The 14,176-nt window shown below is 45.9% G+C and overlaps 1 protein-coding gene across 2 annotated transcripts in view; it reads left to right on the top strand.

The window, feature by feature from the left end:
• The first annotated feature begins 153 nt into the window (after positions 1-153).
• Miro (mitochondrial Rho GTPase) overlaps positions 154-14,176 on the top strand; it is a 34,230-nt gene continuing 20,207 nt past the window's right edge. Inside the window, exons 1-10 of one of the 2 annotated variants that reach the window (XM_075702096.1) lie at positions 154-614; positions 5,563-5,703; positions 6,722-6,765; positions 8,127-8,180; positions 9,110-9,220; positions 9,892-9,942; positions 10,035-10,136; positions 11,772-11,870; positions 12,531-12,639; positions 13,468-13,588. In XM_075702096.1, coding sequence (XP_075558211.1) covers positions 563-614; positions 5,563-5,703; positions 6,722-6,765; positions 8,127-8,180; positions 9,110-9,220; positions 9,892-9,942; positions 10,035-10,136; positions 11,772-11,870; positions 12,531-12,639; positions 13,468-13,588 — 884 coding nt within the window. In that variant the 5' untranslated portion in view covers positions 154-562. The remainder of the gene's footprint in view (positions 615-5,562; positions 5,704-6,721; positions 6,766-8,126; positions 8,181-9,109; positions 9,221-9,891; positions 9,943-10,034; positions 10,137-11,771; positions 11,871-12,530; positions 12,640-13,467; positions 13,589-14,176) is intronic. The other variant, XM_075702095.1, reaches the window with a different exon arrangement.

Raw genomic sequence — 14,176 nt, 5'->3', positions numbered from 1 at the left:
CATTATTTTGCTTACTTTTGGTGATCAAAGCAATTTCAGTAACCAAAGATACGCCATATTCTCTTTGTTATGAATATTATGTGTTACATAATCACCAAGTTGGCGTTAGAGTTAGCCCATGTTGGCAACACTGTAAGCCGGCTCCGCGTTTGCTTGTTGTTTGCATTTTTCCGGAGCGAACGCTAGCGTAGCGTACTACCTGACGTAAAGTGTGTGCCTCGCTCGCACGCTATCGTCGCTGGACTCTGACCTTGTGCTACAAAAGGGGCAAAACAGAAAGCAGCCTGGTTTAAATTACGACACCCGTGGCAGAGATGTGAACTCTTCGAGCTGCTGATCTGCGCTGGGCCATCCGAGAAGCCGAAACCGACGCTGCTGACCTCGACTTGCGCCAAAGCCGTGTGTCCAGCAGCAGCAGCGATGAGCGGCGTGCTGGAGCATTTGGACTTGCGGTGCCGTCGGCGGTGGTTGCTTCTTTCAGCCTAACGACTGTAGATGTGTCGCGGATTAGTGTTCTGGGATTATCGGCCCTGCGGCGGATGATCTACGCCGCCAGCCGACAATGGTGCGCGCTAACGGCAAGAGGGATGTCCGAATCCTCCTTGTCGGTGAAGGTGAGCGGCGATTGTTTATTTCGTTAAGCGGGGTCTCCTCTGGCCGCGAGCTTCGCCCTAAAGCCGGCCGGGGGTCCCCGGATTTCGTACTCCGTCGACAAGCCGGTCGGGTATTTCGAAAAGACGCCTTTGGCCGAGTTTAATGCCCCGCTCAGATAACGTCTCTCGCCGTCGCAGAAACTGGACAGAGCTCGCGAGCACTTCGATCGCTCTATCGTTGGATAGCCAGTGCGAGCTTCGTAATTACAGAGCCGAAATCGTAACGCACGAGACAGGCTTTTGGGGAACGCCTTTGACGACTTCAAATGCCCGCCCCGGTAACATCTCTAGTCGTAGTTGCGCGTACGGTACGTTCACAAGTGCTCGCGCGCGTGCTTCGTTCGATGTCTCGTGGATAACCGAAACCGCGACTGTTTACTAGCTGGCTTTCGTACGGCGACTTTCCGCAGAAGCATCGCGGCACTGTGTTAGTTTCTTGGGGAAGGGAAACGAAATAGCGCGTCGAATTCGGTTCGACGCGTTTCGAAAGTATAGCTGCAGCGGCGAGGGGTCGCGCTGGCTCAACAACCACGCCGTGCGCGGCGTGGTCGTTGCGTAGAACACGCACCGATACGCATGTCGTGGGCGTCGGGAATGGAAGGTGGACCGGAGAGAGGCATGCGCAGCTCATTGGTGTAAATCGGAAGCAACCCGGTACCAGCAACGGTTTCTTTGTCGGTAACGCGGCGGGGCACACGTGTGAACCTGGCTGGCCTGGGGCCAAGTGGGGTTCCTGGCACCGAAAGATGCCGAAAGGGTTGCGAGGTTGCGACGGGCGTCTGGAGGTGGCGGCGCAGTAGCGGCCTGCGACGTGAGGTTTCCCGCGTCCACCTGCGATTCTTTGTTTGCCTGTTTTGGTTTCTTCTTTTCAAACGTTGGAGCTGTCCTGATAAAAGCGCGCAGGTCGACGCACCCCTTCAGTCACGAATTGTGTTTCAGAGTTTTGTAAGGCTTCCAAATGGTACATATTTTTTTCTAGAATTGAAGGCTCACATTTTGCAGAAAGAACATTTGGCACTTGCAGCGCGAATATATCTATGTCATATTCAGTGCTCCCCAGGCCAGTCTTCGTATTTAGAAAAAAAAAGAAAAGAGAGATTGATAACAAATACTGACCTCTCATAGTAATTAAGAACCAAGATATTCATTACAAGTATTGCAAGTTATTATTGATTTGATGGTTTTCCACTGCAAGAACACAAATTGACAGCAGTGACATAATGAGCAACTTGTCGAACTTGTCAAATCTTGTGGTGCACCTCATAATTACCTTTGTTTGGCATTACTCGCCGCACCAAAGTTACCAATGGCACTGTTTTCCATTAACAGAGGATTAAGGCTAGATTTAATGCCATGTTAAAGATTTTTTTCGTGTAGTTGGAAGAAAAAAGGACATTCAGTGCCGATTTAGCAGTAAATGCGAGATAAATGCATTAGGGCGTTGCATGGCACCTTTTTGATGTACCGTACACATGACTTTAATTGCACTCAGGACATTGCAAAGTGTTCTTCAGGAAGCTTGCTCGGCACACATCTTGCCTCTTTGAGGAGCAAAGTTTAACTGATGTTGGTCCAGACCAAGCTTCCGTCAGTCGCACTCTATATATATACACACATACATGCTGTTCTAAGCTCTCACCCCCCCCCCCCTCCCCCATCCCTTCTCTACCTCTGCCATGTGACAGGCTTCCCACACTTCACACACACATACACTTTTTTCCACCTTGACACTCCTAATGCCAATGGTTCCAGTAAGGAAGGAAAGCGAGTTGACAAATGCAAAACCTCACTGCATCTGCCCCTCGCGTGCTTTGCACCATAATACCCTCGAAACACCAATGTTGAAAGAAGTTCATCTTCACCATGCTGTCGATGAAATGAGCAAATCTATTTGGCTGGGGCATCCATGCAAATTCTCCCTGAGTTACACAGCAGTTCATTTGGTGACTGGCATACTTGAGGTCACCGACTACAGTTTTCCACATCATTGCCATCATTGGCATATTCGTGTCGTTGCAGCTTCGGGCCACCCGATTAGCTAACAGCAGCCATTGGTGATAGTTGTGGAGAGAGGGAATAACTTACTTGAGGAAAAGCACGAAGGTGAGCCTGAGGCAACGGTCTGCTACTCAATTACAGAATTCCAGATCTGCTAACTCTTTTGCTTACTGCTCTCATCATCATTCATTCTGTGCGAACAGTTCCAATTCCCTATCGCCATGCAGTGAAGGCACCTTTTGTTGCATTGTTTTGGCTTAATCTAAAATATGGATTGTTTCTAGATGAAATTATTGCTGCAGTTCAAAGCACTGTCACTAAATGTGATTTGTTCTTGCACTTTGCAGTTTTCGAAAGCATCATAAAAGTGTAGTTCAGTGTACTCGGGTTTAGTGAAAGTAGCAGCTGTTACATTTTTGGCAGTGTTTTTAAATTCCTGGCCACAGTTGCTATTATGAAGAAAACTACACAAGGCACAGTATACGTCGGCATTTGTTTATTGGCTAGTTATTGATGGCCTCTTTCTGCATGCCCCTGCCACCTTTTTTTTATCAGACTGCAAAATCTGCAGATTAGGCATGATACTAAATGTTTCATCAGAAAGGGAGCCCGGTATAAATGGCTCCTTCAACAGAACGGCTGGATCTTTTTGTGCTAAGATTTCTTGCGAGCCATGGAGGTAGTATTTTGTGGTGAGTTTTGTCATCTAGTAGATCTTTCTTTTGTGAGGGTCATAATTACGAAGTGACAGCTCTACAGTATCAGGTCATGTAGTTGAAGGGGGCAGAGTGTTTTTCAAGTGTCATCTTACAATTTTTGTACCCTGGCTCTTCTAACCTGGCAGAAACGAACTTCAAAGCTATCTCGTCTGTCAGTTCTGCATTGCCTTATGTCAACTGAGTCTTCCTCACACACGATGATATCAGTTGCGGAATCTCTGCCGAAAGAGTAAAAGGCTGGCATACTGGTTGGCAAAGAGGAATCAAGAGTGTCAAAAGAAGAAAGAAAAGATAGCAGTGTTTTGTTGCCATACATCCGCAAGATAGTGCAGAGTCTGAAAAAAGGGATTGGGAAACATTGTGCTCTTAAGGCTGGCTTTCACAGCCCAGGGAAAAACTGCCACGTGTGAGCTTGATGCCAAATGCCTGTGCTCTAGATATGTGTGCCTGTGGCAAGGGAACACCAAAAGAAAATTTTCTCCCTTGTGCTAAAAGTGTCTCTTTTTTTTTTTTTCTGCTTCCTTCATGTAAACAAACAAACAATATGTGCGGCAACGCAGGAACTGCTTGAAGTATATAATCACTGCAAACATACCCAAGCTTGTGAATGCATGCCCTGGTATTCGTTTTTCCAACTAGGGTTTCAAATTTTGTGGTTGGGGAGGGCTCTTTCTTTTTCTTTCTTTTTTTTTTTTTTACATGAGTGCTAGCCAAATAACACATAAGACAATCTGACAAAAGCTGTAAAGATTGAAGAGACGAGTGACAGCTGTGCTAGCGCACGTTCTGTTTTTTGTTTTTGTTTTTTTCCATCCAGGAAAGAAGCAAAGTTTCCTGTGACAAAAGTTTGGCTTATGATTCATTCCAGCTGTCCAGTGTGACCACTTCCGGATGTCTGAAGTGTAGCCCCTAACTATTTCAAGTACTTGCTAAAGTGCCCACTTCTATCAGTGTGATTTACTTTATGTTGCTATTGTTTTGCTGGCAGGTTCATGGTGGCAGTCAAGGCAAATGCTGTCTAGAGTTATTGATCATGGTCCTAGAAATTCCTCAACATTTGCTGTGCGCCACGAGAGAAGTTAGTTGCTGAGAAAATTTGAGATTTAGGACTTGAAAACAGCAGATTGCGCCAGAAGATACAGTGGATGAATGTACATCATTTACACATCATGAATCGCATGCTTTGCAGGCAGGTTTTGGGGGCCATGCCTGCTTGATGCAACCACCTGTAAGGGGGCAGCAAAATAAGGCCGCCGCAATCCCTCAAATAGTGGGCTGGTCACGTGGGCTTTCTTGCAGGTAGCAGAGCAGTGTGACGCACCAGCATCAGTAAGCTCTTGTGTAGGAAAATTAGACAACACACGCAAACTGTATTTAATTATCAGTGGTAGGTTACTATTTGCGAGCTGGAAATGTGACATGAAACATCATTAGAAGCTGGTTCCAAATTTTTTCAGTGTTGGCTCCAACGCAGTCCATCACTACATTGTACCCTTGTTTACGAAAGCCCTGTTCTGTGTTTGAAGTGATGCTCTGGACATTTTAAGTGGCAATCTGCGCTTTGGTCTTGTCTCTTTGCGCACCTTTAATTAAATTTTTTTATGAGGACAAAACAGAGCCACAGACAAGTGCTGACTTTCAACGAGAAATCTTTATTGCAAATGAAATACGTGTCTCTTGTGGAATGACAAGAAAATAATAAGCAAGAAGAGTGCTTGTCCTTGTCTGTTCTTTGGTTTTGGGCTCCTCAGAAAAACTGTGCTGTCATGCCTCAAATCATGCAGAACCTACCTGGCCAAACTTTGACATCACTGATGCTCTTTAAGCTACCTGTGCAACCACATTGCCCAAATTCAACTGCATGCCTTTGAGAAGTAGCTAGCTGACTCACTGGCAAACAATGACACGGTAGTGACAGAACCTGTCGCAAAGCTCAATCTCACAGAGGCAGCTTCGGGCTCAGCTTCAAAAGAGCTACACAACCTGACATATTCTGAAGCCTGGAAGATCTAAGTTTTGAAATCCCCAACAGTGGGGTTGAAATCAACAAAGTTCGTCTTCTTCTGTTTTAGCTTGCTTTAGCAATGGGAGCTCTGATGCTGACTATGGTTATTGTTCTGCCTTGCTTCATCTACTTTAGGATCTCGTGCGTGCTCATATTTCTTGTCTTCTTGGTGTGCAAACTGATGCAGCCGGCGTGGGGAAGACGTCCCTCATCCTGTCGCTGGTTAGCGAGCAGTTCCCCGAGGATGTCCCGCCAAGAGCCGAGGAGATCACCATCCCCGCCGATGTGACGCCGGAGAAAGTGCCGACTCGTATCGTCGACTTCTCGAGTACGTGCGGTCCCTTCCCTTCATGTGCATCCCGTTGTTTTGTCGTCTGCTACACAGCACACTGTGGCTGCAGATTATTTCAGACAGGCAGTCACTTCTGCTCATTGCTCAACTTGATAAATTCTGTCAGTCTTATGAGCTGGAAGATTTCTTATGTGGCTGTCCTGGGCAGCCTCTGTCGTTGCCACCTCTGGCATGGGAGTAGCATGGGTGGCACTCGATGGACAAAGTCGTCTCGCAGTAATCCGGACTCTGATAATTCATCACCACCACCCTATTTTACGTACTCCACTGCAGGACGATAGCCTCTCTCAGCCCTAATAAGAAGCAACAGTCAAAGTTTCGTATCCATCATTTTACATATGTGGGTGGTTGTCACCACACCAGGTGGCACCACACAACAGGTTGTGCATTTGTGGAGGTGATATCTCCACGCACATGCATGGAAACTCTACCTCTAACTTTCCTAGTGACAACTAAACATTTACAAATTTCCCACTCCTTTACGGTCACTAACATATGTTTGGAGACCACAGATTCCTCAATTCTTTTTTTTTTCACAGCCCGGTCATGCAGTCTTAAATCATCTGGTACATCCCACGTCTGCGTATTAGGCCAGTTCAATTCATTGACACAATTTCATGTTTCACGCTTGTGTGATAAGCAATTTTTCATAGTTTCTTGCTGTTGCTATGGTTTCTAAACTTTGCTCCTGAGGGTATGTCCATTTTGTGGATGTGTCCATCGTTCACAAGATCATTCTTTTCAGGCATGTTTTGTTCAACTTTGGATAATTCAGACCGAGATGTTTGTACTCAATGCTCATTGTTTAGGCGCAATGCGATTTGACCCTCTTTAACAATGGTCTCCAGTCAGAAAACGCACTGACAGTTTGCGACGGTTGACAACCTGTTGTGGCACCAGTGCCTGTTTGGCTTACCTTCGACAAATTTCATGCATTGTTTTTCTTTTTCTCAATATGGCCGTTGTCAAACTGTTCTTCATTGTTGTCTTTCAGCACAAGAACAGAGCCAAGAGAACCTAGCTGAGGAAATTGGCAAGGTGAGTACATTTCAAGAACAGCTCGGACAAGTCATGTAGCAAGCAGACAGACAGTAGTGATTCATTTGATCTACTAAAATTGAGAAGTTATGCTAGCGGACGTAGAGAAATGCAACCACGACTACGCCAACCGAGAATTTTAGTTTGTCTGTATACCATTAAACATTCACCGTATACTATTTATCCGCAACTACCGTTCATGGAATGCTGGGCATCCGTGAGCATAAATTTGAGTCTCCGGGTTGGTGGTGCCATCTTATGGCACAGAGTTTAACCAGAGAAAGCACAAAGCTATTATCGCAGTAATTAACCATATTGTGCTAACCTGCTGGTGTAAAGTATCAGCAGTGACACAATTGACAACTGCAGTCCCATTTGTTTTACGTTGCACCGGCAAGAGCAGCAGTGCAGCACAAAATTGCTTCGCATGTTGTTGAACAAAGTGTCACAGGATTTCACTACCAGTGTTGTTACTGCTTTCCATGTTTACTGTAACCCGGTGTTTCTGTAAAGCATAGCACTCGTACGGACAAGCTAAATGTCCCCAATTAGGTGACAGAGCTTGCACTGAAACAAAACACTCTCACTTGTAGCACCTCGAACCACATTGAGAAACATGAAACGTTAGGTATTGACATGGTACAGTGACAGTTATGAAGCAGAAACATTGTTGGAAGGGGTTGAACTCCTTATTGGGCAGACATGTGCAGGGAAAGCAAAGCAATGTCATCAAAGTTGCAGTGATAGTGGCAAGCAAGCTCATCAGTCATCAAGTGTAATTCACACAGATTTGATGCAGTCTGATTGGGAATGCCTGTCTTGCTGCCATTTAGACAACAATGTTAATAAAATTTTGGGTGCAGCAAAGCACATCTTGCAGCTAGCAATAAGGTGACAACTACTATAATTTGTTGAAAGCAGTCTCTGACAAGAGGCGAAACAATGCATGCGCGGCAGTATCCTTAAGGGGGGTTATATAGTGGTAAATAGGCAGGAACAATATTGCCAGTGTGCTCTCCTGTGTGGCTTCATTTGGTGCTCTAGTGCTTTTGATTATGATGATGTCTTTCTAATATGCAGTATAAGATATCCATTGTGAAGACAGAGCAATGATGCACTCTTTCTTTGATCCTGCTTGTTCTTGTATGACATTCCTCTACAGCTGTTGAGCTGCAGAAAGTTTTTTTTTTTTTAATTTTAAGCCTTCTTTAATCTATGTTCTTTTTCAACAGCGCAAAGAACGAAACAAGTGCACTCGTCTCGTCCTTGTCCTCTGCGCTCTTGAAGAAGAATGTTATACGTGCCAACTTGCCCAAGCTTCTACAGTTAACTTATGGTTTTTTTCTGCCCCTGTTTTTCAGGCTAATGTGGTTTGCGTCGTGTATGCCGTAGATGACGACGACACTATCGACAAGGTAAGCGAAAAGAGGCTATAACCAGAGCGGCTTCTTCGGCCCGCGAAACGTCACTTGCTAAGGAGAAGGGGAAGCACTGTTAAGTCAAAAGCGGTGCCTGTATTTAAAGGGGACTGGCAACATTTCTTTTTCTGAAGCATGCTTGATGTCAAATAGCCATCACCTCACAAATATTTGCCGGCAGAAAGTTCTTAAGTTTGCCTTGCTTAGGCACAGTTACTTAGACTGACAAAATACTCTTTGAAAGCTCTAATTTCATCAATTTCATATTAATAGGCTGATCCTTAGAAAAATCAGTAAAGGTCAAACTTCCATTTCTTTAATTTTACACCAAAATCTCTGCACCGGTACGTCATGGACTTCGACACATCTCTTTTTTTTTTTTTTTTACTCATTTGATTCACTATGGGTAAGTAAAGGTTCTTGAAACTCTCAAATTACACTTTTTTGCTCTTTTAGAATGCAGTATCATAGTAGTCCATTATTACCGATAAAAAATTAGCTAGACCCGAGCAGACGTCATCAAAATTCATGACGCCCTGGTGACCTGGTGCGGGAATTTCAAGGTTATATCGCCACCCGTCTTTCGTTTCTGCGTTTCTGTGGCTTACCAAGCCTTCTGTTGCAGTAAGAGCGACTGTCTTGTACTGTTGTGCATTATACTAATATAGCTCAGAACAATTTTTTTTTTCTGTGTGTGTTCCTTTAACGGCCTTCTCTTCCCTTCTTCATCTTGCTCTCTCTCTCTCTCTCTCTGTATCCATGTCCGATTTATATCTGCTCCAGCATTTCACTCCCGAAGTGCCTGAAACTGGCACTTGCCTAGTGCCAAATTGTAGCATTCTGTCAGTACTTGCGCTTAGTTTTGTCGACACTTTGCACTTTGGTGCTTGCACATCAGTACTGATGGCATGTGCCCCATCCCCTAGATCACCGACTACTGGTTGCCCCTGATTCGGGAGCAACTCGGCGACGACCACGGCACTCCCGTGGTTCTGGTGGGAAACAAGGCGGACCTGGTCGAGTACAGCTCCCTAGAGGTGCGTTGTCCGTTGTGTCCACAGGAAGTTTGGACGATTACTTGTCTGCGCATTAACACCATGGAAGAGAGAAATATAAAGTTTGTCTGGGCGTGTGGCCATTGTCACAGTGTAAAATGTGACTGTTTATGTAAAATCCAAACATCACCTGAATTTTATGACACTGCTAGGATACCTGATTGACTTCAAGAGTATCGAAAAGGAGTAGCCAAATTAGTAGAGGAACCAAAAATTCGTAGCTAGCACTCCCCAGAAGTAGCTGATATGATGTTGAGTAGCCAATGTCGGCATTACATTACAATATGATTGCATATACCCACTTATTTATTAATTTTTTCGCAAATTTGGCATGACTGGAATCGCCTGCCACACTAAATAGTTTCTCTCATAGATGTTTATATATTCCACAAAGCACTTAGTAGTATATTTCAATACATTTTTTCATATACCTTTCACTGTTTTACTGTGTATTATGCATCATTTCTTGCTTCTGTAACGTCTAGTGCCAATATTTTGTCGTTTATTTATGCGTATCTTGCACATTTTGTATGTTCGTTAGCTTAAACCCCTCTGCCCTATAAGGCTCCTGTGTAAGTCCGGAGGGTACAATAAATAAATAAATAAATCCTGAACTTGAGGGACACACGAATGATTCATTTTTCTCTCACCAGATGGTGGTGCCAATCATGAGCCAGTACCAAGAGGTGGAGACGTGTGTTGAGGTCAGTCACGTTTGTCTGCTTCTGCGCTTGCAAGCCTCAAATACTGTGACCGATGAGGTCGAACCAGGAACTCCTCTCACGCCTGTGCGCAGTGCTCAGCCAAGACATTCAAGAACATCTCGGAGCTGTTCTACTACGCACAGAAGGCGGTCCTTCACCCCACGGGTCCACTCTACGTGCCTCAAGAAAGGGATGTGAGTGCGGCCACACCCAATTGTGCCCTAACATTCTTACCCATATACTATTACAAATAAGGCCAGTTACAACGTAACCGCTTATAGTGCAGCCCCGTAAGGTGAAATATCGGTTGTAATGCGGTTGCCGGAATATCCCGCAGACAAGCGAGTAGGGCGATGCATAAGAGGAGGAAAAGACATGGAATGAGCGAGTGAACAAAGAACGGAGAAAGAAAGAACATAGCATCAGGGCATGCTGGTTGAGCAGGCGTATACAGGTTGCCTAGGCAACGGAGCAGCCTTTCATTCCAGCCGCTTGTCAGTGGCATGTGGTCTATAGAGAATGCGTGCGCATTCTTGCTCTTTGGCTCTTTATATTGTGTGCAGCACTTGCCGGCCAAGTTCTTTCGGACAGGGATGACATCGCAGAAATGTCTGAGTTATCAGGCTGGACATAAAAACGGATTTCCGTGGCAAAATCAATTTGTCGTGTTTCTTTTTTTACGAACCCAGCACCACGGGCAAATCGGTCGAGGCCGCGAGTGCACTTCTCATTCGCCCGTCGCAATGCGCATCACCACAAAGTGCCAGTATTGCGTGTGCAACTGACTTCTTGATGTCAGTATAAACTGTGTTCCACAAATTCATCCGTTCGGAGCGTTGTCCATGCGCGAGCTTTCGCAGTGCCCACAAGTGTGCGCACATACTAACTTGTGCTATACGCCGTCACGGTAGTTGCCAGCTGATCACCTGCAAGCCCCACTTTACATGCAGCCTGTGCGCATGGTGTCGCACCAGATGAACGTGTAAGGGTCATATATCAAATGCGAGCTTGCCACGACAGCATTGCCGCCCGACACCCCCGCCGCCTAGGCCTAACCTGCGCCGTCTTGTTCAGAGTCGGCGGCCACAGTTGCAGTTCGGTGCAGTCAACAAAATTATTTGCCGTGGCGGTATGACACTTGGAAAGCAGAGGAAGCACTTCGCCAGTGAAAGTGAGGGCACATCCCTGTTGTATGCTATGATTCCCGGACACATGCGGCTGCTTGATTTATATGTTCAGCCTCTGCACAGCCTTTGAAGAATGTTGTGTTGTTTGTATTGCGGTACCGTTTATCGTACAGAAATTTGCGACTCCAGCAACTTACATTAGCGGTCCATGCTGTGCACAAGATTTTATGATTTCCCTGCCCTTTTTCAAAGTGTGTTGCAAATCAGCAACAAAGCCCAGAGTCCCAACACTAGACAAGGCATGTTGGTTTCAGGTTCCGCGAACGTGAATCTCACTTTCACTTTGTCCACGTGGGGATGTCGTGTGTTGTGTGCGCAGGCATGCATGACGAACCACTTGCCCAAATTTGGCCACTTTCTCGTGTAGTGTAGAAGCCGGGGAGTAACTTCACGTACTTGCCATCAGGATGCCTCAATGGCTCTGGCAATTTGCAGCTGAGCCTACGGTAACAGGTTCGAGTTCCAGCCGATGTGCCTGTATTACGAGGCAGAATGCAAAAATGCTCGTGTACCAAACATTGTGAGCGCGCTGAAGAGCCCCAGGTAGTTGAAGCTCCCTGTGTTGCTCTGCGACACTAGACATAATTAAACAACTCAAACGCAAGCAACTTTGTGCATATATGGCTCGGATTTTCCATGCAGCTGACGGAACGGTGCAAGGCAGCGCTGACAAGAATTTTTCACATCTGTGACACTGACAATGACGGCGTGCTCAGCGACCGGGAACTGAACGTTTTTCAGGTGAGTGCCCAACCTCGATTTGTTCCTGTTCGCTGTTGAGATGCATTTCTGGTTGAAGGTAATCCCCTTCTTTTCTTTGTCAACAGATTGGCTTAAACTGGCACGCAAATGCAGCGTTCACTGTTGCCTTGTCTGTCACACACTTGTGCCTCGGCTTGTATCTGTATCGCAGCGTCAGTTACTTGCGACAGTACGACATGTAATGTCAACCCTGAACAGCGCTTAAGGTCATCCAAGTCTCTTGCAGTAGCTGGATTAGTTGAGGAAGTGCAGCAGATTGCTGTTTGTTTCACCAGTGCAATGTGGCGGCGTCTGCATGTAGCTGTCCGATTCATTTGGTACAAGCTTCGTGCAGAGTGAGCTCACAGCGTGCCCTGAAATAGCGGCAGAGGTTGCGGAGGCCTCATGCAGGCGGTGCCGAGCCGGTTCTGGCACCGAACAACACTGAACCAGCGAATCGTTTGTTCTCGAAGTACTACACTTTGCATTCTTTGAGAGTGGTATGGCTGACACCACTTGCATCTCGCGAGGAATTTGCCAGGGCAATGCAGTGATTTTCGAAATGCATGCGGACCGTCTGGCGAAAATTCGAGTATCGGTTCTCCCTGGTCCTGCCTTCCGCGCATTGAATGTAATTGTGAGCGTCTGATTCCTCAACAGCGAAAGTGCTTCAACACCCCCTTGGAGGCCAAGGCCCTCCACGACCTGAAGGCCATTGTGGCCAAGAACCTGGAGGGTGGCGTGGAGAACAACGGGCTCACGCTATCAGGTGCGCGTTCCACGTGTTGCACTCTCACGGGTCGTTAGTTACTATTGCATATCTGTGCAGCTAATGTAAAGCTCAATTATTGTTCTCGCTTTACACAACACTTTAACGTGGCCGTGCACGAGCTACGGCTTTCAAAGTTTAAGCTATTGCTTGTCAAAAATGCTTACCATAGAAGCTTGCGTGCCCTGCCTGATAGTTACTTACTTAACGTGCTGTATTGAATGCATTGTATTTATTACTCGCATTCTTATCTCATATTTTCCTGGGGAAAAAATGCTGTTTTGCTGTTTTATTGTAGTTGTATAATTTGCATTTCGAAAAACACTATGCATGCTTTTTTTGTTGCTTTTGCACAGTCATTGTGAACTGGGGGGGAATGTGGGCCTAGTCAGGCTGCCATAAATGCTGTGCTTTCTTTTTTTTTTTCTGGGTACCTATGCCTTATATGTGCAGCTGTAAATAAGTTTACCCCTGAACAAATTTATCCTCCCTTTTTCTTACGACATCGAAACCAAGCACTCAAAGTGGGCTAGGCCCACCTCACACCAACGCAGCTGCGGCTCATCTGAATTCATTTTGACGCAGCGAATCTGATTGAGTGGCCACATGCTTCGAATCATCAATTAATTGAGTGGCTTTGCCACGCAATCTTGCTAGCCTCCTGTTTAGCTCAGACGGCCGAGTGACTGCCTCAAAAAGACATTGATCCTGGATGCGATCCTTGGACCGCCACAAATTTTCGATCAGTTGCAAAGCTTTCTTCCTGATAAAGTTGTACATGGTTTCCTGGATAAGTTGTGTTCTGACCTCCAGCATAATCTGCCCCAGGGTTCCTGTTCTTGCACCAAGTGTTCATTCAGAGGGGTCGCCACGAAACCACGTGGACGGTGCTACGCCGATTTGGCTACGACGACCACCTCGTCCTGCCCCGCGAATATCTCTGCCCACCGTAAGCACTTTCTGGTCTGTTTCTCATCTGGTAAAAAAAAGTATCACTCAGTGGGATTCGGAATAGTGTGATGTGTTTTTGGTCATTCCTGGAGAAAGGCGGGGAACAGGCATGACAGCAGCCTTGGCTAGCTTTCGCTTACCTAGCCATTTTTTTTTTTTTTTTAACTGTTTCAGCTCCACAATGAACACTTGCTGTGCCTGTGGCCAAAAGCTCTAGCTTGAGGTGAAGCTCAGCTTGTGTGACTATGTCAAGTTGGGCACGAGTTTATGCTTCTAAACAACAGCAGCAAGAAAGCGGCTTATTTGCACTGGCGTTGGCTGACGAGCATTGTAAAAGATCCAGTATCAATGACTTGCAACACATCACCAGCATGCTCGCGAAAGGCTGATGAGCCAAACGGGACGTGCAAAGACAGCAGCAGGACGCAAAACCACGATCCCCTTCCGCTGCAACAAAATTTCATTTATGCTAAATTGGCTATTTATTTATTTATTATCTATTAATTTATAGTGCCCTCTGTGCTTTCCAAGGCATTTAAGAGAGGACTTGGTCACAGGACATATGACAGAGATTACATGAAAAAGA

The sequence above is a fragment of the Dermacentor variabilis genome, chromosome 8 (genome assembly GCF_050947875.1).
Source record: "Dermacentor variabilis isolate Ectoservices chromosome 8, ASM5094787v1, whole genome shotgun sequence".
Classification (NCBI taxonomy): Eukaryota; Metazoa; Arthropoda; class Arachnida; order Ixodida; family Ixodidae; genus Dermacentor; species Dermacentor variabilis.
This window is presented reverse-complemented; position numbering and strand designations above follow the sequence as displayed.